This window comes from Gymnodraco acuticeps, unplaced genomic scaffold (genome assembly GCF_902827175.1).
Source record: "Gymnodraco acuticeps unplaced genomic scaffold, fGymAcu1.1, whole genome shotgun sequence".
NCBI classification, from domain to species: Eukaryota; Metazoa; Chordata; class Actinopteri; order Perciformes; family Bathydraconidae; genus Gymnodraco; species Gymnodraco acuticeps.
In genome coordinates, this window is record NW_022991760.1 from 619,225 (window position 1) to 641,014 (window position 21,790).

Genomic DNA, 21,790 nt, shown 5'->3' on the forward strand with positions numbered 1-21,790 from the left:
AACAAACCACCACTCCGGTTCAGATCAGGGGGGCCGTTCCTCCCAATCACGCCCCTCCAAGTGTCTCCATCATTGCCCACATGTGCGTTGAAGTCTCCCAGCAAGATTAAAGAGTCACCTTCAGGAGCCCCATACAGGACTCTTTCCAGGGTCTCCAAGAAGGCCGTATACTCTGAACTGCTGTTGGGTGCATAAGCACACACAACAGTCAGAGTTTTCCCCCCCATAACCCGCAGGCGTAGGGAGGCGACCCTCTCGTCCACTGGGGTAAACTCCAACAACGAAGCACCCAACCGGGGACTTGTGAGTATCCCCACACCCACCCGACGCCTCACACCTTGAGCAACTCCGGAGAAGAATAGAGTCCAACCCCTATCCAGAAGTAAGGTTCCAGAGCCGACGCTGTGCGTGGAGGTGAGCCCAACCAGATCCAACTGGTAACGCTCCACCTCCCGCACAAGCTCCGGCTCCTTCCCCCCCAGAGAGGTGACGTTCCACGTCCCCAAAGCCAGCTTCTGTCGCCCGGGTCTGGTCCGTCGAGACCCTCCGCTTTCACTGCCACCCTTCTGGCAGCGCACCCGACCCCATCGCTGTTTCCCGTAGGTGGTGGGCCCGCGGGACGGAGAAGCGGAGGTGTTGCCCACGTTGCCTTTTCGGGCTGGGCCCGGCCGGGCTCCGAAACAAAGTCCCATTGCTCTTAAAACTCATTTCCCTGCTTCTCGTGGTTTCCTTGCGTCTCTCCATGCTTCCCTGGTGGGAGGGACTAGTCGCAGGGAAACAACGCAAGTGAGGGACGCAAGGAATCCATTTAATCGAAGTGAAACGCACCCTTGGTCTCCAGACAGGACCAAGTACATAATAATACTCATACCTGAGATTTATATTGCCCTTTTCACAGTGCTCATAGATGCTTTGCAAGCTACTAAAGTTCTGAGACAAAATAAAGTAGGGGGTGAGGTAGAGGACTATAGTTCAAAGGCAAGAGTGAAAGTTGAGTTTTGAGTTGTTTTTTATAGATGACAGAGTGTTGGACTTTCGTTATGACACTGTGAAGGGAGTTCTACAGGGAGGGGGGGGGTCCCATGTCCAGAGCTAAGTCTTAGCTTAGTCCTGCTGCAGTAGGTTAGCATCAACAGCACATTAGAATTAGCTTGTTTTGTTTGAAAGGAAGTAGAAGTTTTGGTAACTGAAATCATGAAACATTCAGTACCTTTGATGTGTTTGTGTGAACTTTTATCCAGCTCTCCACTTCCTCGATCTTCTTCTTGTGGACAGCCAGCTCAGCCTACACAAACAGACAGTTTAGAACAAATATTATAATTATTTAGCGGGCCTTATGGATTTAGATTTGAAATGTCTTAATTTGCCATATAGTTGGCCAAAAACATCTCAGTGTTGTAGCCAAAAAAAAAATTGTTAACTGCCTTTACAGAAAATGTACTTTAGCAGAAATATTTTAATATGATGATGAAGAATATAATCATATCAGCCACCTATCGTTTTTGTAAGATATTGAGCTAATACTGTATTGAAAGTGTAATAGTGAAAATAAATTGCCAATGTGTTTAGAACAGTTGAGGAATTCACAGCAGCTGTATCCGAATGTATTCACTGAGATCAGAACAAATGGAAAGAGTGAGGATGCTGACCTGTGAACGGGGCGAGTGTCTGTCCACCCAGGACTCATCCTGGTCCCAGGGGGCGGGCTCTCTCACCAGGGGGGGGGTGGGGGGCTCTGAGCGGCCTGCCTCTCCTGCCCTCTTCCTGGGCTTCTTTACCTCAGCCTTGGAGCTCACAGCCTTTCTCCTTCTGGACACAGCAAAGCTTTCTTCTGGCAATTCAGCGAAGGACGGGTCCACCCAGCGGTTCAGCTAATAAAGAATACAGTCAAAACCAAGACACTTCATCAGAATCAGAATTCCTCTATTTGTCCTGTAATGGGAACATTTACATTATTACAACTGCAGAAGTATCGTGCAGATAAAGTGAAGGGAATAAAGTTAAATATAGAACTTTTCTTTTTAAAAGAACACGTTATTAATCATAAAATACACAATAAGTCAATATCAAATAGGTAGACCATGTTGAATAAAAGTTTTTTTTAAGTGACCATATAAATACAGAAAAGTGTGAATTGCACCAGGGTATATTGTACATGTGTGTATTTTGCACAAAGTTTAATATTAACAGGCAGTACATGGACATTGAAGGTGGATATCTAAAATAGATATACAATAGATCAACATTTATTTATTTAGCCTAACATAATTGATTCATAGACGAATTGAAGCAGAAGTTAAATAACATTTTTCTGAAGGAGGGGGGGTTCTTTGTGTTCTCAGCAAAGAGCTGCTACATCTCCACTACAAGCCTTAAGGTACTCCTGTCATTAAATTGTTGCTATGAAAAAAATGGGACAATGATAGATTAAGAAAGATAAATTAAAAATAAAGTGAAAGATTAGTGGGAACAAATATGAAATGAAGTATGGTTAATATCCTTTTAGAGCAATCAATTGTAGGTAAATCCTTCAATATTCTATATATATAATAATACATTACATTTATAAAGCGCTTTTCCTGGTGCTCAAAGCGCTTACAAGCAAGTAAAACAAAATAACAACAAAAGTAGAAAGTGCTAAGCTAGGAGGAATAAGGGCAAGGGGTTAGTTGATTAGGAGTTGAAGGCAAGAGTGAAAATGTGAGTTTTGAGGGATTGTTTGAATGATGTGAGAGAGTTGGCAGACTCAAGTGTGGGGGAGGCTGCTGCGAAGGCCCTGTCACCCCAGGTCCGGAGCTTTGTCCTGATGTGCTGCAGTAGGTTAGCTTCAGCAGACCTGAGGTGTGCTGGGGTGTGTCGTTGGATGAGGTCACAGAGGTAGGGGGGGGCAAGGTTGTTGAGGGCTTTGAAAGTGAAAAGTAATATTTTAAAGTCAATGTGGTGTTTGATGGGGAGCCAGTGGAGGTCATGGAGGATAGGGGTGATGTGGTCGGGTGGAGGTGAGCAAGCGGGCAGCTGAGTTTTGGACATATTGAAGTTTTTTTAGTATGAATGCAGGTGATCCAAAAAGTATGCTGTTGCAGTAATCCAGTCGGGATGTTATATGGATATAACATGGATCAGAGTTTCAGCAGCGGTCGATGAGAGGGAGGGTCTAATGCGGGCGATGTTCTTTAAATGGAAGAAAGCGTTTTTTGTGACCTGGTTGACGTGAGGGAGGAAAGTGAGGGTGGGGCAAGGGCGCCGGAAGCAGGGGGGGGGCCATTGGCCCCCCCACTTTACAGCCCTGCCCCACATTTTCGCAGGAGTGGATTCCGCGGAACACTGTACAAATCCCGTTTCAATAATTCCCCTCTACTCTAAAGTCGCATCTAAAACGCCATCTGATCTAGCCGTGTATATTTTGTTATTTTTGATTGTTATATTCAATCTCATTAGCTACAGGCATTTCTGAAGCTTGTAAAGGGAAGAACACAGCTCGCCTCTCACTCGCCACTCTGCTCTTCCACAGCGCCGCTCCCTCTCCCTCCGCTGAAATTATGAATGTAAGGCATATAGTAATCATAGATAACACCGCAGGGTCCGTTACAGTTTGTTTTCATCTGATTTCAAATAAACAAAGTCTTGGCTTTCAGAATATTAAACTTGTTTCGGCAAATTCAGATGATAAATACAGCTTTGAAGCTTGTAACGGCATAATTACAAGCGGAGAACGGAGTAACTTGACAACAGCCGGTGTATCTCGTGAGGGAAACAAACACAATACACACAAACGCAAAAATACACAAACACACACACGTGGTATACACACACACACACACACACACACACACACACACACGCACACACTCGCGAGCTTCCCCCAGACCAGTAATCCAAACGAAAATATCTTCCCTCCGTACTACTTTGATAATTTGCTCCGCTAATAATCAATCAGATCGATCCAGAGAAGAGGAAACTTTGAAGGCCTTTTTCTCAAAATGATGACTCGGTGACAGTCATTATATAATGTGACATATTTTGCTTAATATAGTACAAAAACAATCCTGATATCATTAGAAAGCTAGGAATCTCCTCTTTCCAGCAGTGTATACAACTCAAAATGTGTCTTCGGGTCAATGCGACTGATTTCGATGGAGCAGGTCACTTTGCATTAGGTAAAATACAGCAGGCAGACATAACAGGAAGAATAAGTACATTGTAATCCTATCAAATAGGACATTGTCACACCATTCAAATGTATCCATGTACATTACAACCAATAAAAAAGCTTGGATGTGTTTATTTGTTACGTTGTTTACGTTATTTGTTACGTTGTTCTGTGTGTGTCAGCCGTTAACCTAGATAGTAGGGGTGTAACGGTTCACAAACATTTCGGTTCGGTACGTACCTCGGTTTTTTGGTCACGGTTCGGTTCGGTACGTTTTCGGCACAGCAGAATTTTTTTTCACAAAACAAAACATATATATATATTTTTTTATTATTATTATTAAACTGTGAATAATGTATTCACTCAAATAAATACAAAATATAATAAAATAAACATTAAGGTGCAGCTTTTTGATGAACTGAAATAATCTGTATTTGAACTTTACTGTACTAGTACTCACAAAACATAAACTATTAGTTTTGGGTTTTTAATTATTATTAAACTGTGAATATTCACTCAAATAAATACAAAATATAATAAAATGAACATTAAGGTGCAGCAGCATTTCGATGAACTGAAATAATCTGTATTTGAACTGTAGCCTACTGTACTAGCAACTAAGCAGCCAGTTTGACATTAGGACTTGCTTGTCATTGTATTTTCATGTTTTTTTAAATAAAAATGAACTTGTCCACATTGCTTGCCGAAAGGGCAGATCTGCTGGCACTAACAATGTCTCCTGATGTGGAGAAAACCCTCTCGCTAGGGACAGAGGTAGCAGATACAGCCAGGTAGCGCTTTGCTAACATGGCAACATAAGGATATTTGGTGTTTGTAATAGCTTTGGCTCGGTCTGAACTTTTTGTGAGTGGTGGAGGCTTGAATGCTAGCGGGAGTTGGGTTTGCACTTCAGTCTTTTTTCTTTTGGTACCGGTGATATTCACGTTCGGGTGATGCCTTTTCAAGAGTGTGCAAGTTTGATGTATTGTCAGCCGCGTAACCAATTTTAGTTGAACAATGCCGACAAACAGCTTTGGTTCGGTCCACCTGTCTTTGTCCGTCATCCTTGTACGTAACTGCGAAACCAAAATGTTCCCAAACCGGAGACTTCAATGATGCTGGAGGATTTTCGAGCTCAACTTTATCTGCGTTCGCCATTAATTTTTGATAGTTCCTCAAATTACTGACTACATATGAACGCATCCCTCTGACCAGCTCTCATAGTATGCCTCTCATCCAATGAAATGACTTGCTCGCTCTATGACGCGTTGAACCCAATGTGAGCAAATTACTCTGAATGCTGCGACGCAGCACCTGAGATTACTTCCAAAAAGTTATTCACGTTCTCAATTTTTTACGTTTAACGTTATATTCGTTCGGTACACTTCGGTACACACCTGTACCGAACCGAAGGGCCCGTACCGAATAATTTCGGTACGGGTACGTGTACCGTTACACCCCTACTAGATAGATACACTTGCAAACATGTCAGAAGAACCGGCACATAAGAAATCAAAATACAGTCAAACTAAACTGAAATTCAACAACTTGAATGTCACATCCCTGACATCCACAACTCCGGAGCCTGGTCCTTCAAACATAGGCCCATTCCCAAACCGCCCCCTACACCTCATACCTGTGTTTAGTCTAGAAAAAGGTAAATGTGTGCATTTTATTATAAAGTTGTGTATATTTACAGATTGTTGCAAAAACTAAGAAGCTTATAAACATCAGGTTTAAAACTAGAAAAGTAACACAATGAAAGATGTTTGGAGTTTTTGTTGAGAGGTAGAGCTGTGTGTCATCAGCATAACAGTGGAACTGGAGTTGGTGTTGACGGAGGATTTGTCCAATTGGGAGGATGTAGATGATGAACAGAAGGGGACCAAGTACAGAACCCTGAGGGACGCCATGATTGACGGGGACTGTGGGGGATTTGGAGTTGTTAATGGAGATGAATTGATGTCTGAAAAGATATGCGGTATACATACAGTATAGGCAGTGGTGGAATGTAATAAAGTATATTAACGCAAGTACTGTATTTTCAAATGATGCTACCTATTGCTTCACCTTGACTGCATTCTGGAATCCAATACCTTTACTCCACTAGAATCATCTGACAGCTTTAGTTACTTCATAGATTTGGAATATTAGCTAATATATATATTTTTTTTTAAAACATATAATAATAATTATAGGATCAGATATAAAGCAGCAGTACACAAAGTAAATAAAGTTAGCTCCACCTTCAACAACTGTGATAAACACATTGATGCTTCAACAATCTTAGTCAAGTCATATGATTCTGAAATGGGTAGGGGTGTAACGGTATCCGTATTCGTCCCGTACCGTCACGGTTTGGTCGTCACGGTTCGGCACATGCAGTAACACGGCGAATACGCCTTTTTTTACGAGTGGGAAAAAAGTCTGTCACTCAGGGCAGTATTACACTATATATAATCCAGGGGCGGTATTGCGCCTAAAAGCCAGCCGCCCGTAAATAAAAAATGAAGAACAAGAACAAAACACAACAAAACGAACACAATATATGAAGAAGAAAAGTTAGTATCTATGGCGAGTTCACACAACACACAGGAGCTAGAAGACCCACCTGCTTCTTTTAAATCAGGTGTGTGGGAACATTTCGGGTTCCCTGTGGACTACAACAATGATGGGGTGCGAGTTGTGGATCGGACTAGGACTGTGTCGGCGTTGTTCGACAGTATGCTAGTGGTAACACGTCAAACATGCTCAATCACATCCGAGTCAGTCTCAGTCCCCAGCGAGAGGGTTTTCTCGACGGCAGGTGACATAGTTACCGCGAACAGTTACCTGCCCTCACTGCTGACAACGTAGACAAACTCATCTTTTTGAAGAACAACTTGAAAATAGAGTAAAGCTTGAGTACCTTTATTTAGGCATAATGGCCTCACACACTCACAAGTTAATTACACATGTTAGACATTGCTCCTAAAGGTATAGATTTTATTTTATTTTTATATTTATCATTGTATTTACTTTATATTTTGACATCAGGAGATGTTATACAGTTCTGTATTGCCTTGTATTGATTGGGATTGAAACACTTTCTTATTATTTATTTTAATATTTCCAAGACATTCGTTTTAGTTGTACAGTTTAGTTAACCTTTTTGTTTGACATCAGCCAATATACATAATATGGCCATCTGAGTGTGTGTGTTACTGTTTGTGGTTTGTTTTTAACTGTGTAATACAGTTAATGATTCCAAATGTTAGAGTTCCTTATTTTCATACCAAAACTTGCACTACTGTTAAAAATAAATAACAGCAAAAAAATGTATGCATTGGGGACTTTTTTTTGCTTTTCCTTGTTGTACCGAACCCGTACCGAACCGTGACCCCCAAACCGAGGTATGAACCGAACCGTGACTTCTGTGAACCGTTACACCCCTAGAAATGGGCCATATTCAAAACGAGTACTCTTACTTTTGGTACTTGATTAATACTTGCATCAAAATACTTAAACTTGAATACAATTTTGAATGAAGGACATATACTTGTAAAAGAGTATTTTTACAATTTAGTATTGCGACTTTTACCAGAGTAAAAGTTCTGAGCACTACCTCCACCACTACATGTACATATATAATCATAGCCAGTGGTGTAAATTAACTAAGTACATTTACTCAAGTACTGTACTTAAGTACAATGTTGAGGTACTTGTACTTCACTTGAGTATTTTCATGTTATGCTGCAACATTGACAATAATTATACAAACATGTAATATTTTTTCATTTGAAATGGGCCTTATCGGAAAATCAGTACTTTTACATTTTGTATTTAAAGTATATTTTGAAGCAAATACTTTTGTACTTTTACTTTGAGTACATGTTTTTAAAGCAGGACTTGTACTTGCAACTGAGTATTACTATTTTTACAATGTTTTTTTACTTTTACTCGAGCAAAAATATGTGAGTACTTTTTCCACCTCTGCTCAAAGCTCGCTTCTGTAAAACTAAACACACACATAATGTGATGTAATCAGAGGTGGGAGAAGTACTCAGATCTTGTATTTGAGTAAAAGTAGAAGTACCAGAGTGTAGGAATACTCTGTTACAAGTAAAAGTCCAGCATTTAAAATGTTACTCAAGTAAAAGTGCAAAAGTATTAGCACCGAAATATACTTAAAGTACCAAAAGTCAAAGTAGTCGTTGTGCAGATTGGTCCATTTCAGAATATATATGATATGTTTTATAATGATTGATCATGAAAGTGTTCTCAAAGCTGGTAAAGGTGCAGCTAGTTTGAATGACTTTGTATACTGCAGGGTAGCTGGTGGATTTACTCCAGGTGGAACTAAAGTCTGATTCAACACTTGGTTATATTTCACACCATTAATCCAGATCTGTAAAGTAACTAAAGCTATTAAGTACATCGTAAAAGTACACCATTTACCTCTGAATTGTAGTGGGGTAGAAATACAAAATAGCAAAATGGTACTTAAGTATACGTACTTAGTTACAGCTCGCTTCTGGAGAGCTAACCCCACACATAGTGTGATGTCAGGTACTGAAGACCTTACCTTGCTGGAAGCTGCTTTCTCTCCACCGAAGAGTTTGTCCATCCTGCACCGTGCTGCCTCACATCGAGGCCAGCAGCTCAAGCATCACCTGCGACCCTGAACAGTGTGTAGTTGGTGGTGGAGATGCTTTTAGCTCGAGCTAACACAGGCAGCAAAACAATAAACACTTATATTTGTAGTATTCAGCATAATAAAAAGGTGGGCGGAGGTTTAAGGTTCTGTATTACCTTAACTTCTTATCGTTGTTATTGTGCTGACACATATATTAACATATCCCCACACCTCAGCATATAATGTGTGTATTAGCTACGACTACATTGTAGTATATTTAAAAGTCTGGGGGTGTAACTACATCCACATGTGGACCGCAGAAGGTTGAATATGTAAGCTAACTAAATTGTTAGTTTGTATACAGCCAATATAATATGTGTCTGAACTCACCTTGTTTGACCATGTGAAGCACACCCGTCTTTACCTTTTTAGGGTGAAATGAGAACTAAAGTTAATGTGTAAATCCAAGAGGGAGTACCGTAATATTACTAAAGAGTTGCTGAGGCAAACTGAAGTGTATCTATTTAAACGATTTAAACTCCGGGGGGTACGTCATGCCGCAAACTGTCTATTTATTGACGTAAAACTGACGTAAAGCAACCAGTTCACTGCAGTGTTTGTGGAGGTCTGGCGTGTTTGCTAACATCAAGCTAGCTAACTAACGCCAATTCGACACCTTTATCTATTTCAGGTTCGTTTCTTAACATGTATCTTAAATTCTAAAGAGAGTGTCTGGAATGGCATGAAGAAATTATAATACTGTTGTGTTTTGCAGGTGCCGTCATTACGACACGTGTTATCTGCTAATAAGCTATGAAGATGAGGAAGCGACCTAACATTCTGCTAACAGGTGATCAACAACAACTACTGCTGCATGTCTGTCCGCCAGTGGTGGGAAGTAACTAAGTACACTTACTCTAATACTGTACTTAGTGCAATTCTGAGGTACTACACTGGATTCAGAGGTAAACATTGTACTTTTACTCCACTACGTTTATTTAATACCTTTAGTTACTTTGCAGATTTGAATTTATGATAAACAATATAATAAACACTAAATTAAGACTTAAGTTACACCTGGAGTAAATGCACATGCTACCCAGCAGTAAATAAAGTCATTAAAAATGAGTTCTACCTTTTACCAGCTTTGATGAACACATCAATAATTATAATGAAAACATACAATGTATATTATTCTGAAATGGGCCAATCTGCATAGTGAGTACTTTCATTTTTGAATGTAGGACTTTTACTTGTAACAGAGTATTCCTACACTCTGTTACTTTGACTGAAGTACAAGATCTGAGTACCTCTTCCACCTCTGCTTTTAGCTACATGCAGTCACGTCAGATTGGCACTTATCATCAGGATTACATTTTAATTTTGTATTTATATAGTTTGTCAATTTGAACAAGAATTCCATTTTTAATGTTGGCACGTTTGACTCATCTTGTCAATACCTGGTGATCATTATCAAACTAATACTCAACCCACATTTCTAACTATAAATGAATTATTAGATACCAGAGCAGAGGTGGAAGAAGTACTCAGATCTTGTACTTAAGTAAAAAAAAAAGAGTTACTCAGGTAAAAGTACAAAAGTATTGGCATCAAAATATAGTTAAAGTAGTGATTGTGCAGGTTGGTCCATTCCAGAATAATATATATGATATGTTTTATAATGATTGATCATGAAAGTGTTCTCAAAGCTGGTGAAGGTGCAGCTAGTTTGAATGACTTTGTATACTGCAGGGTAGCTGGTGGATTTACTCCAGGTGGAACTAAAGTCTGATTCAACACTTGGTTAGATTTCACATGAGTCATCCACATCTGTGAAGTCACTAAAGGTATTAAATACAGTGGGGTAAAAGTACACCATTTACCTCTGAATTGTTGTGGGGTAGATTATAAAGTAGCAAAAATAGAAATATTCAAGTAATGTTTAAGTCTCTCAAATGTACTTAGTTACTCTACACCAGTAAATGTACTTAGTTACTCTACACCACTGTACCAGACGGGTCAGATCCATCGGTATGGCTAAACCGCCTGATCATATCTCACCAGCTGACATGGCTTTACCTTTTGAAAGTAGGGCAACACTAAGGCTGCAGCCACACGAGGACAAAAACGTCTAAACGCATAGGATTAACGCAAACGCAATCACAAACAAGCTTCCGTCCACACGCAATAGTTATCCGGATAGTGTCTGCCCACACGAGACAGCTCCGTTTAGCTCCAACCGCTGGAGAAGCTGCAGTACATATGCAGGAGCCTGTACGTGGCGCTGTAACTTCCTCCACAAAAGCAGCGAAGAAGCATGGTTGTCATGGTTGCCCTTCTGTTTATTCTCCGCGGTGGGGGCCGAGGGAACCGGGCAGAGTTTTTCGCCAGTCAACGTGTATTAAAGTTTAAATCTTCCGACAAAATTATAAAAGTGCCGGTCAAAGGTCCTCTTTGTTATTTAATGAGCTTTAAAACAAATGAATAACGAGTAAGATCCCCCCCGGATGTGTAAGTCTGCTGTAGATGTTGCACAAAGAACTGTAGCATGGTCAGTAGCGTCCGGAGCACGATAGCAACTCTGCGATCCGCCATTGTTGTTGTTGTTGAAAATGATCGTATAGGGCGCACACAGCTGTTTGACCCCCCAGAGCGTTGCGTATGCCGTTCTATCCACCTTGGGACCCGTTATCGTTTCCTCAGTCGTTTAGTGCCGTATGCGGTCGTCCTCGTGTGGCCGAATGGTCTATATGACACTAAACAGTAACGCAAACGACCGTTTTTGTCCTCGTGTGGCTGCAGCCTAAATATCCATGTCCTGAATGTTACAGGAACCCCTGGTGTTGGAAAGACCACTTTAGGAAAGGAGCTGGCCCAGCGGACAGGGCTGTCCTACGTCAACATAGGAGACCTGGCACAGGAAGGTACAAAGGTTACCTGGCTGTTCTAACAAATATTCCACTACTTGTATATATTTGCACTTTTGTCATATATATTCATTCATTTTCATATTTTCATACATTTTTCAGTTTTTGTGTGTACTGTATACATATATGCATATATTTGTTACTTTAGTACGGTGGGGAATGGCATTTCTGTCTCCCTGTTTTGTACCAAACAAGAAAAAAGATTGGGACAAGCACCCACAGGATGGAGCATCCATCATCTAACTGTTTAATCACAAAGGAAAACCCTTATTGACCATTCTCTTGTGCCCCTTTCACACAAACGCGGTTCCAGGGCCGGTTCGGAGCTAGAGCCTGAAAAGCACCGGTTTTTCCTGTTCACACCGCAGCGGAGCCGTCTCTAAGCTCCGGAATCCGGTTTGTTTCAAGCACCAAAAAATTGTCGGTCTAGAAGTAAAAACCACATACGTCACGCTTACGTCGGAGGGGGGCGAGATTAACCTGAGCTAACAGTTAAAGGCGAGTACGGCAAATAAAAGTAGTAACAAGCAGTAGTGCCTGTAGAAAACGGCTTATGCCACAATAGTAGTGATGTCCCGATCACCTTTTTTTGCTCCCGATCCGATTCCGATAATTTGATTTTGACAATCTGCCGATACCGATTTTTCCCGATCCGATCTTTATGCAATGAATTAAGAGAAAAAAAAGGTAACGGATAACGGCCGGTCATCCAACGCGATGAATTCAGCTATCTTGGCTGTTGTTTTTTTTGCCTTTTCACTGTTCTTGGGCAGTTTCTCTTTCCTTTTAAAAGTGTCGGTTGTTTCAGTGCCGTTACCTGAGTGGCCGCTGTGTACTCGTCGTGTTGTTGTTGGTGTTTGTTTCTCAGGTGGCGTATTAGATTGGTCGTGTTGAACGTAGCTCTGTTCTTTCCACCAAGCGGAACCTCCTTCTTGCAAACATTGCATCTGGCTGTGACACTGCCTTCACTTTCAATTTTATAATACTTCCAAACTCCTGACCTTTTCTCTGTCCTGACTCCCGAGTCACCAGCTGAACGTAGCCTCTCGTTAGCTTACTGCTACTATTAGACACTGCGCCCACTCTGTTGCCAGATTTGAGAGGAATAAGCAACCAGGTCTGAAAACAAGCCCAAAAGAAGCAACACATACATGATGTTGTGTCATTTTAAACCAAAACTAAGTCCTCAGGATGACTTTAAGACGTGAACATGGTCATTTTTGGTTTGTAACATTAAATAAAATGATTTTTTTTACAAATGATTTTTTAAAAAAAAGAAGAAAATTCCCGATCCCCGATTTTTTTTCTCCCAATTCCGATCTTTTGAAAATCACATGATCGGTTCCGATCCCCGATCACGTGATCGGATCGGGACATCTCTACACAATAGGATAGCAACAAGTAGTCAAGATAGTCAGTTTAGCTTTGGTTGCTATGCTAACATCACCAATTGTATACCAGAGAAACTTTCATAACAGCGTTGTGATGCCAAACGGCGTCAATTCAGACTGACACACATTCACTTATGGGGAACTGGGGATATGTATGAGCTGCTTGTGTGACAGTCAGACAGTGAATACTTTACAGCGGCCGCTGCGTTAAGCTAACGGGAGAATAAACTCCAGTGGAAGAGCAGCACTGCAGCGGTTGGTAAATGCCGCTGAAACACATTAATAAACGATGAACCACGGCACTCTGGAGAAAAGTATAAGGTTGGAGAAGTCGTTATTTAATTTAATCTGGCTTCGTATGATTAAAAGCAACACGATCATCGACCCGACGCACTAGTCCCCCATTGTTGTTGTAGTGAGCGCCGTAAACGGTAACGTCATGACGCAGCAGCACCAGTCGGGCTCTGGGTGGTGTGAACAAAACGGGGGCTGAAAAGAAGAACCGGTTCCGAACCAGAAAAGCTCTATTACGGAGCTAGAACTGGAACTGCATTGGTGTGAAAGGGGCATTTGTGCTGGTTTGAATCTTCTCTCAATGGGTCACTTCTAGACTTCTAATGCAATTCTAAGCGGATAAATATCAGAGATAATCCTGAATCTGTCTCCACAGGAGAACTTTATGATGGCTATGACGAAGAGTACCAGTGCCCAATTTTGGATGAGGACAGGGTGAGTTCATGCAAGCTCTTGACCGGGAGATGATATGCTGATCTATATGCACATGGATATGACTTGGAAGTGCAGTCTGCCCCGCCCTGCTGCACGTATTGGTGTTTTCTGCCTCACTTTATTGCACATGACATATTTAAACCATAGGCTTCCGAAGTTGCAGAACGCTACCGAACTTGCCATCAACCAGCAAATAAAACCTCATCAGTTTGATTGAAAATGAATCAGACTACTACACAACATACATAAAAAAACACTTTTGTGACAGAAATGTATTTATGTAGCCTACATTACATGCATGTAATATTTTTCTAATATGTATAATTGCAATCACCAATATATGTCATATTATTCTCTTTGAATAGCTGTAGGTGAAATTCTGCACAAACTCTTTTGTGTGGTAATTTGAAATGGAGTGGAAACCTCAGCCAACCAGCACGGTGCTGGCGGGGTGTTGGAGCCCCTCCTCAAAACACAACTTGGTGCACTAACATCTTGTAGAAAAGTGAAGGAGGAGGTGTTGCTGTTTCCTCCTTCTGCCACTCCATTCTGTATTGTATGAAGACAAACCTCAGGCTTAAGGCCTTGCAAGCGGAGTTTAATTTCTGTAAAACAACCCTTGCGTCCATGCAAATTATTTTTACAGATTGAATTAGGTTAAGGGTATGTTAAAGTGGCCTTATTGTCCTTTTGCAGGTGGTGGATGAGCTGGATGACCAGATGGTAGACGGTGGGATGATCATTGACTATCATGGCTGTGACCTGTTCCCTGAGCGCTGGTTCCACATCGTCTTTGTCCTCCGCACAGACAACACACAGCTGTACACGCGGCTAGAGAGCAGGTAACGTACACTTCTGATATACAGTGAACCTGTTTAATGCATGTCTTTCCCGGAACAAATGATGTTGTGAAACGACAGTCAGAAGTGCTGAAAAAATACTTTAAATGTCTGTTGGAAACGGTCAGCTCTCTAAATGCAGAGGTGTTCATCAGTGGCCCTCTACCGCCAGTCAGAAGAGGAGTGGAGAGATTCAGCAGATTGTTTGCACTGAACACCTGGCTTTCAACTGTCTGTACTGACCATTCTGTCCATTTTATTGACAACTTTAACTTTTTCTGGGACCGCAGACATCTTTTTAAGGCAAATGGAGTTTGTCTGAACAAGTCAGGAGTGAAATTGTTTATCTCTAACGTATTCAACTGCCTACATCATCAATCTGTTCCCTCTGCCAAGGACAAGCAACAAGAGGAATCAAAACAAGAGAAAGACACAACACATCGCTCAGAAAACCTTGAAAATCTATCCCTGCACCCGCCTGAGGAATGTCTTCATTATAGGAGACAAATGGAGGAGTCTCCACCGCCCTTCACCCCCCCTATCACCTCTGAGGATACTCTTCCTTCACCCCACAGCTCTCTCTACTCTCCGTTCACCCTTTCACCCTCGCCCACCCTCCTGGAGATCGCTGAACACACGAAGGAGATACAGAGGGTTGGCACCGATTCCTTCCTGGAGTTCAAAGACCAAACTAAGGCGATACGCAGGGTTGGCAGCATGTCCTTTACCCCCGCTCCTCAACGACGCCCACCAAAATCACCACAGAGACACGCACCATCTCCCCCGTCTCCATCACCGTGCCTACGTCAACCACCTCCCCCCCCCTGGCAGCATGTCCTTTACCCCCGCACCATCTCCCCCGTCTCCATCACCGTGCCTACATCAACCGCCTCCCCTCCCTTCAAGAAAGCATCTGCAGTCTCCGAAGCCTGATAAGGATGTGTGTGTACTAGGGCTGCACGATTTTGGGGAAAAAATCTAATTGCGATTTTTCTGACAAATATTGCGATTGCGATTCGAATTGCGATATTTATTTTTAAGCGACCCAACGGAAGTTTATTGTAAAATGCGGCCATAACTCCGTCTCTAGCACCGCCGCAGCCCGAGCTACGAGTGAAAGAACTAAACTTACATGAAACTTCCGTTAGGTTGCTTTAAAGTCAAGCTTCAGTTTAAGATTCACCCTGTAATAGATGTAAAACATGTGATGGAGCATTACAAACCATCTAGGAGAGCTCCATTGGAAGCCATTTGGAAAGGGCAGGCACTTTCAAAAATACTTGACAGGTGATTGGATCAATCTGTCTATCACCTTCTATCATGGGCCACTTCTGATTGATTAACAATGGCTGGTACATGTGGAGCACAGCACTTCTGATTGGTGTGGATGACTGACACACAAGACGGAAAAAAAAAAAAAGGAAAAAAAAATCGCGGGCTTTGAGATTTGATAATCGCTTCATTACAAATCGCGATTTCGATTTAAAATCGATTAATCGTTCAGCCCTAGTGTGTACACAACGCAACAAACTCTTACTGATATGTGCTGGGTCCAGGCTCAAGGGCGTATGGCACTCTCAACTCTTTCCAGGACATGCCGGGGCCCTGCCTGCCAGTAGCTTTGCCGATATCTGTGTTGATGGGTAATAGATTAAGAGCGATGAATCAGCTTAGAAACAGGAAGTGCTCAAACGTTTGTGTGAGTTTATCAAATTTAGCAGTGATTCCATGTCAGCCTCAGCTTGTCACAAAAAATCTTACTGATGGTGTATCTAACAAACTTAAACTAGCTTTACTAAATGTCACGTCTCTGGCAGGAAAAACATTTTTAATCAATGATTTTATCACTGAGCACAATCTCGATTTTATGTTTTTAACGGAAACTTGGATTGAACAAAATAACAGTGCAGCTGTTCTTATCGAATCAACCCCTCCCAACTTTAGTTTTATGAGTCAGGAAAGAATGCATAATAAAGGGGGTGGAGTTGCTATTTTGTTCAATGATTCCCTTCAATGCAGGAAGACATCTTATGGGAACTTTGCTTCTTTTGAATATGTGGCCCTTCAGCTGAAATGCTCCTCTCGAGCTCTGTTCCTAAATATCTATAGACCACCCAAATACTGTGCAAGCTTTTTTGATGACTTTACTGAACTGCTGTCTATAGTGTGTATTGACTTTGACCGTCTAGTCATTGTTGGTGATTTTAACATCCATGTTGACAACCCCCAGGACAGAGGGGCTAAAGAACTGTTTTGTGTTCTTGATAACTATGGACTGACTCAGCATGTGACGGAGCCCACGCACAATAAGGGGCACACTCTGGACTTAATTATCTCAAAGGGTCTGAATATCTCTAAGGTTGTGGTGACTGATGTTGCACTCTCTGATCATTCCTGTGTTTTCTTTGAGAGCCCTATTTCTGTTCACAAAAATGTTCAAAAAGAGGTAACCACAAAGCGATATTTAACTGAAAATACTAGGGAAATGTTTACTCAGAATTTTTCTTCCACACTTGCCCCTGCTAACATCTCAGTAAATGAGCTAGTAGATCATTTTAATTCAAAATGTTATAGATGCCATTGCTCCAACTAAGGTAAAGGAAGTGACTGGGAAGAAAATATCTCCATGGAGAAAGGCCATGACCGTGAGAGCAGAAAAAAGAGTGTCGAAAAGCTGAACGTAGGTGACGAAAAACAAATCTCCAGGTTCACTTTGAAATCTATAAAGAGAGACTTGGCCTTTATAATTTGGAATTGAAAAATGCACGACAGTCTTTCTTCTCTGACATCATTACCAAAAACAATGCACGTGCTTTGTTTGCTACCGACAGACTAACTAACCCCCCAGTGTCAGTAGCCTCTGAATTTCTATCCACCAGGGCGTGCAATGATTTTGCCTCCTTCTTCACTGACAAAATTCAGAAAATCAGACAAGCAGTCAGTGCCTCTGCATCAGGTACAGCAAATATGTTGTCCTTATGTCCACCTAATATCAATTCAAACACCATGACACAATTCCATCAGATTAATGATAAAAACCTAGAGGACATTATTCAACTTCTGAAATCCTCCTCCTGCTGCCTTGACATTATTCCAACAGGATTTTTCAAAGATGTTTTTCGTTGCATGGCCTCAGATCTACTTCATATAGTAAACAAATCTCTTCACTCAGGTATTTTTTCCACAGGCCCTGAAAACTGCAGTCATTAAACCGCTCTTAAAAAAGAATGATCTAGATGCTTCAGTAATGAAAAATTACAGGCCCATATCAAACCTCCCATTTCTAGGTAAAATCATTGAAAAAGTTGTTTTTCAACAGTTGAGTAATTTCTTGCATTTAAATAGCTGTTTCGATGTGTTCCAGTCAGGCTTTCGTCTAAACCACAGTACTGAGACTGCTCTTGTAAAGGTCTTCAATGACATCCACTTAAACACAGACAGTGGCAGAACTTCAGTGTTAGTATTATTAGATCTCAGTGCTGCGTTTGACACTGTTGACCACAGCATATTACTAGACCGACTGGAGAACTGGGTGGGACTTTCGGAAACAGTCCTAAATTGGTTTGAATCCTACTTAAAGGACAGAAAAAACTTTGTTTCTATAGGTAAATACACATCTGAGTTGACAAATATGACATGTGGGGTACCTCAAGGCCCCATCTTGGGGCCTCTTCTCTTTAACGTCTACATGCTACCACTGGCTCAGATAATGAAAAACAACAAAATAAGTTACCATAGCTATGCGGATGACACAAAAATGTACATAACAATTTCACCAGGAGACTATTCTCCAATTCTAACACTGAGTAAGTGCATTGAACAAATCAATGACTGGATGTGTCAGAACTTTCTCCAATTAAACAAAGATAAAACTGAGGTAATGGTTTTTGGAGCCAAGGCAGAACGTTTAAAAGTTAGCGCTGAGCTTCAGTCTGCAATGTTCAAAACAACAGATAAAGCCAGAAATCTAGGTGTAGTCATGGACTCTGACCTGAGTTTCAACAGTCACATTAAAACAGTTACTAAATCAGCCTACTATCACCTAAAGAATATATCTAGGATTAAAAGACTAATGTCACAGCAGGATTTGGAAAAACTTGTCCATGCTTTTATCTTCAGTAGACTGGACTACAGGTCTCACTAAAAGATCTATTAGAAAGCTGCAGCTGATTCAGAACGCTGCTGCTCGAGTCCTCACTAACACTAAGAAAGTGGATCACATCACTCCTGTTCTGAAGTCTTTACACTGGCTTCCTGTGTGTCAAAGAATAGATTTCAAAATACTGCTGCTGGTTTATAAAGCTTTGAATGGTTTAGGCCCAAAATACATTTCTGACCTCCTGCTAAATGATGAACCATCCAGATCTCTCAGGTCTTCAGGGACTGGTCAGCTTTCTGTCCCCAGAGTCAGAACTAAACATGGAGAAGCAGCGTTCAGTTATTATGCTCCAAATATCTGGAACAAACTCCCAGAAAACTGCAAGTCAGCTGCAACTCTGACTACTTTTAAATTCAGACTAAAGACTTTTCTTTTTGTCGCTGCTTTTAATTGAACTATTCACATCTTAAACTGCACTGTAACTTTTATCCATGTATTTTTTCTTTTAAGGTTTACTTTATTATCTTTTCTTTTTAATGACTGATTTTAAATGCCATTTTCTTAATGTCTTTCGTTTTTTGTAAAGCACTTTGAATTGCCTTGTGTTGAAAGGTGCTATATAAATAAACTTGCCTTGCCCTTTCCCGCATCCAACTAGGGCCTAGAATGTGCAAAGATTAAAAACACTCGCACATAGTGGCATGCAGAATCTGAGTGGTATGCCACTGCTGGGGCACTATAGACTATGGCTCAAAATGTCATGTTCTGTAATGGCTGACAACACTCCCAACAGGCAGGTCTGAATTTTACCCCCATTTGCCATGGCTACAAATGGTACAAAACTCTACCTTCTGACATGTTTGCATGCAAAATTACTTTTCTTGATTATCAAAACAGTTGTAGATTTTAATTTTTTTATTTAACTAAATATTTGCAGCACTTCTGTGTAACCGCACTGAAGAACATTGATGGCTTGACTAATCCCTGCCTACCACTCAAGATTCAAGATATTGTCTATTGTCATATGAACAGTATAACGGGCAGTTGTACTGAACAAAGAAATGATTACACTCAGCAACTCAACTCTATTGGGTAACCCCTTAGATATGTTTAGTTATGGATTGAATTCAAAGATTCAAAGGCTTTATTGTCATATGCAGAGTAGCTACAGTGTAGTTATGCCAATGAACCTTAAGTCCCAAGCCCCTCCAACAATGCAACATAATGTATAAGACATAAAACGATCAAACTAATTTAAAAATAGTGCAAGAAGAAACAGAGTAGAACCAAATAGTGCAGGTTATGTTGCGAGACCAATATGCAAGTAATGCTGATGAAGAAAACCATATACATGCTTTACTGCACTACCCTGCTCCACTCATTAGAAGGTTGTTGCACTCTGTCTGACGTGGACTCTGTTTGATGACAGGGGGTACGCGGGGAAGAAGCTGCAGGACAACGTGCAGTGCGAGATCTTCCAGACTATCTACGAGGAGGCCATGGAGGCCTACAGCGAGGACATCGTCCACCAGCTCACCAGCAACACTCCTGAGGACATGGACCGCAACCTGGAGCAGATCATCCAGTGGTCTGAGCAGTGGGTGAAGGACAATAACTAGAAGCTGGACTCTGTCAACAAAAGTTATTTGGACAATTAAACATAAATGGTAAACTACATTTATTTTCACAGACTTTGCCCACATGAAGACTTATGATATTTTCTTCAGTGGCTTGGCAAATGGTCGGACAGCAGTGGATGGTTATCTATTAAAAAATGGTATCGAACAGGCTTACTGACACAAGTCGGAAGCCATAACATGATATGTAACAGAGCGTACTGGCTTCAAGTCATAGCACTTGTATACTGCTGCATTCGTGTCATATTTTTGATAATAAATGACTAATGGTAAACAACATTGTCACAATTTCCTTGTGATAGGCCTACTGACATTATTACACAACACTCGTTAGGTAAAAGTCATTAGAAGTTGGGGTTAACAGTTACTCCAAGTCTTTTCACTTTCATCAGATATAGCCTGATTTAATTGTTTAAAAATATCCACATTTTATTTAAAGAACATTGCAATTTGAGAACGTAGTTACTCTATTTAGATTATGCAATATGCATTATTGGAAATTAAGGAAACTAAAATGCCACGTCCTTTAATTTGGGCCGAGCTTTATCAACTGTCTTGTAAAGGAGCCATGTCAAGATATATATTGTTTATTCCTTCATGAGTAAGTGTTAAAATGATGGTTTAAGGGACAACTACTATCTGGTGTGGAATATTCCGGCAGGGGCTCAGTCAGTAGGGGCTTGGACTGTGAGCCGTACGGTTGCCGGTTCAAGTCCCCGACCAGACCTAAATATGGAGTGTGGACTGCTACTTGGAGAGGTCCCAGTTCACATCCTGCCCTGCCGTGGTGCCCTTGAGCAAGGCACCAGACATCCCCCTTCCCCCCCCACTCCCATTGCTCCCCGGGCGCGGTACAATAGTTGCCCACTGCTCCTAGTACTAGACTCCTGGTACTAGGATGGGTTAAAAGCAGAGAACACCTGTCACTGTGTGTGCTGTGTGCTCTGCATGTGAGACCATTAAAGAGAGTTTCATTCCTTCCCAATTCTTCTTTTAAATTCTGATTAGGTGCTTCAGGTAAATACTGGATTCTGAAGATATTTTCCCATTTAGCTACTTTTGTATTTTAAGCTTTTCTGTTCCCTAAATGTTCCTTTTATGCTGTGCATTGAAAACGCTGTGTCACCAGATATGACCTTCAGTGGTGTAGGATATCAGATAAAGCCTGTGAGTTGTGGCTCCAGGTCATAGAGCCTGTGTAAATAATCTTCCAGGCGTCATGATGACATGAGAACACCTGAGAGAACCGGTCTGTCTGTACAGTCACAGTTTGTGATAACAGCTGTGTGTGCAGAGGCTGTTCACCGCCGAAGTTATGTTCAGGAAAACTGTTCGGGTGAGGTGTGGGTAAATGAAATATATACAAAATATACAGGGGGTTGGTAAATAAGTAGGCTACATTT

The 21,790-nt window shown here is 41.3% G+C and overlaps 2 protein-coding genes across 3 annotated transcripts in view; one reads left to right on the plus strand and one right to left on the minus strand.

Moving 5' to 3' along the window:
- The window catches only part of rad17 (RAD17 checkpoint clamp loader component), a 34,339-nt gene extending 24,990 nt beyond the window's left edge, over nt 1–9,349 (minus strand). For both annotated transcript variants that reach the window (XM_034199267.1, XM_034199266.1), the window contains exons 1-4: nt 9,156–9,349; nt 8,715–8,810; nt 1,650–1,871; nt 1,211–1,285 (exon numbers count right to left, since the gene is read on the minus strand). In XM_034199267.1, the coding sequence (XP_034055158.1) occupies nt 1,211–1,285; nt 1,650–1,871; nt 8,715–8,756 (339 nt within the window). In that variant the 5' untranslated portion in view covers nt 8,757–8,810; nt 9,156–9,349. The remainder of the gene's footprint in view (nt 1–1,210; nt 1,286–1,649; nt 1,872–8,714; nt 8,811–9,155) is intronic.
- ak6 (adenylate kinase 6) lies at nt 9,205–20,679 on the plus strand. The gene is made up of 6 exons (XM_034199268.1): nt 9,205–9,456; nt 9,541–9,615; nt 11,597–11,689; nt 13,754–13,812; nt 14,509–14,654; nt 20,180–20,679. The coding sequence occupies exons 2-6, from the start codon at nt 9,579–9,581 to the stop codon at nt 20,367–20,369; spliced, it is 525 nt and encodes a 174-aa protein (XP_034055159.1). The 5' UTR covers nt 9,205–9,456; nt 9,541–9,578; the 3' UTR covers nt 20,370–20,679.
- The last annotated feature ends 1,111 nt before the right edge of the window (nt 20,680–21,790 follow it).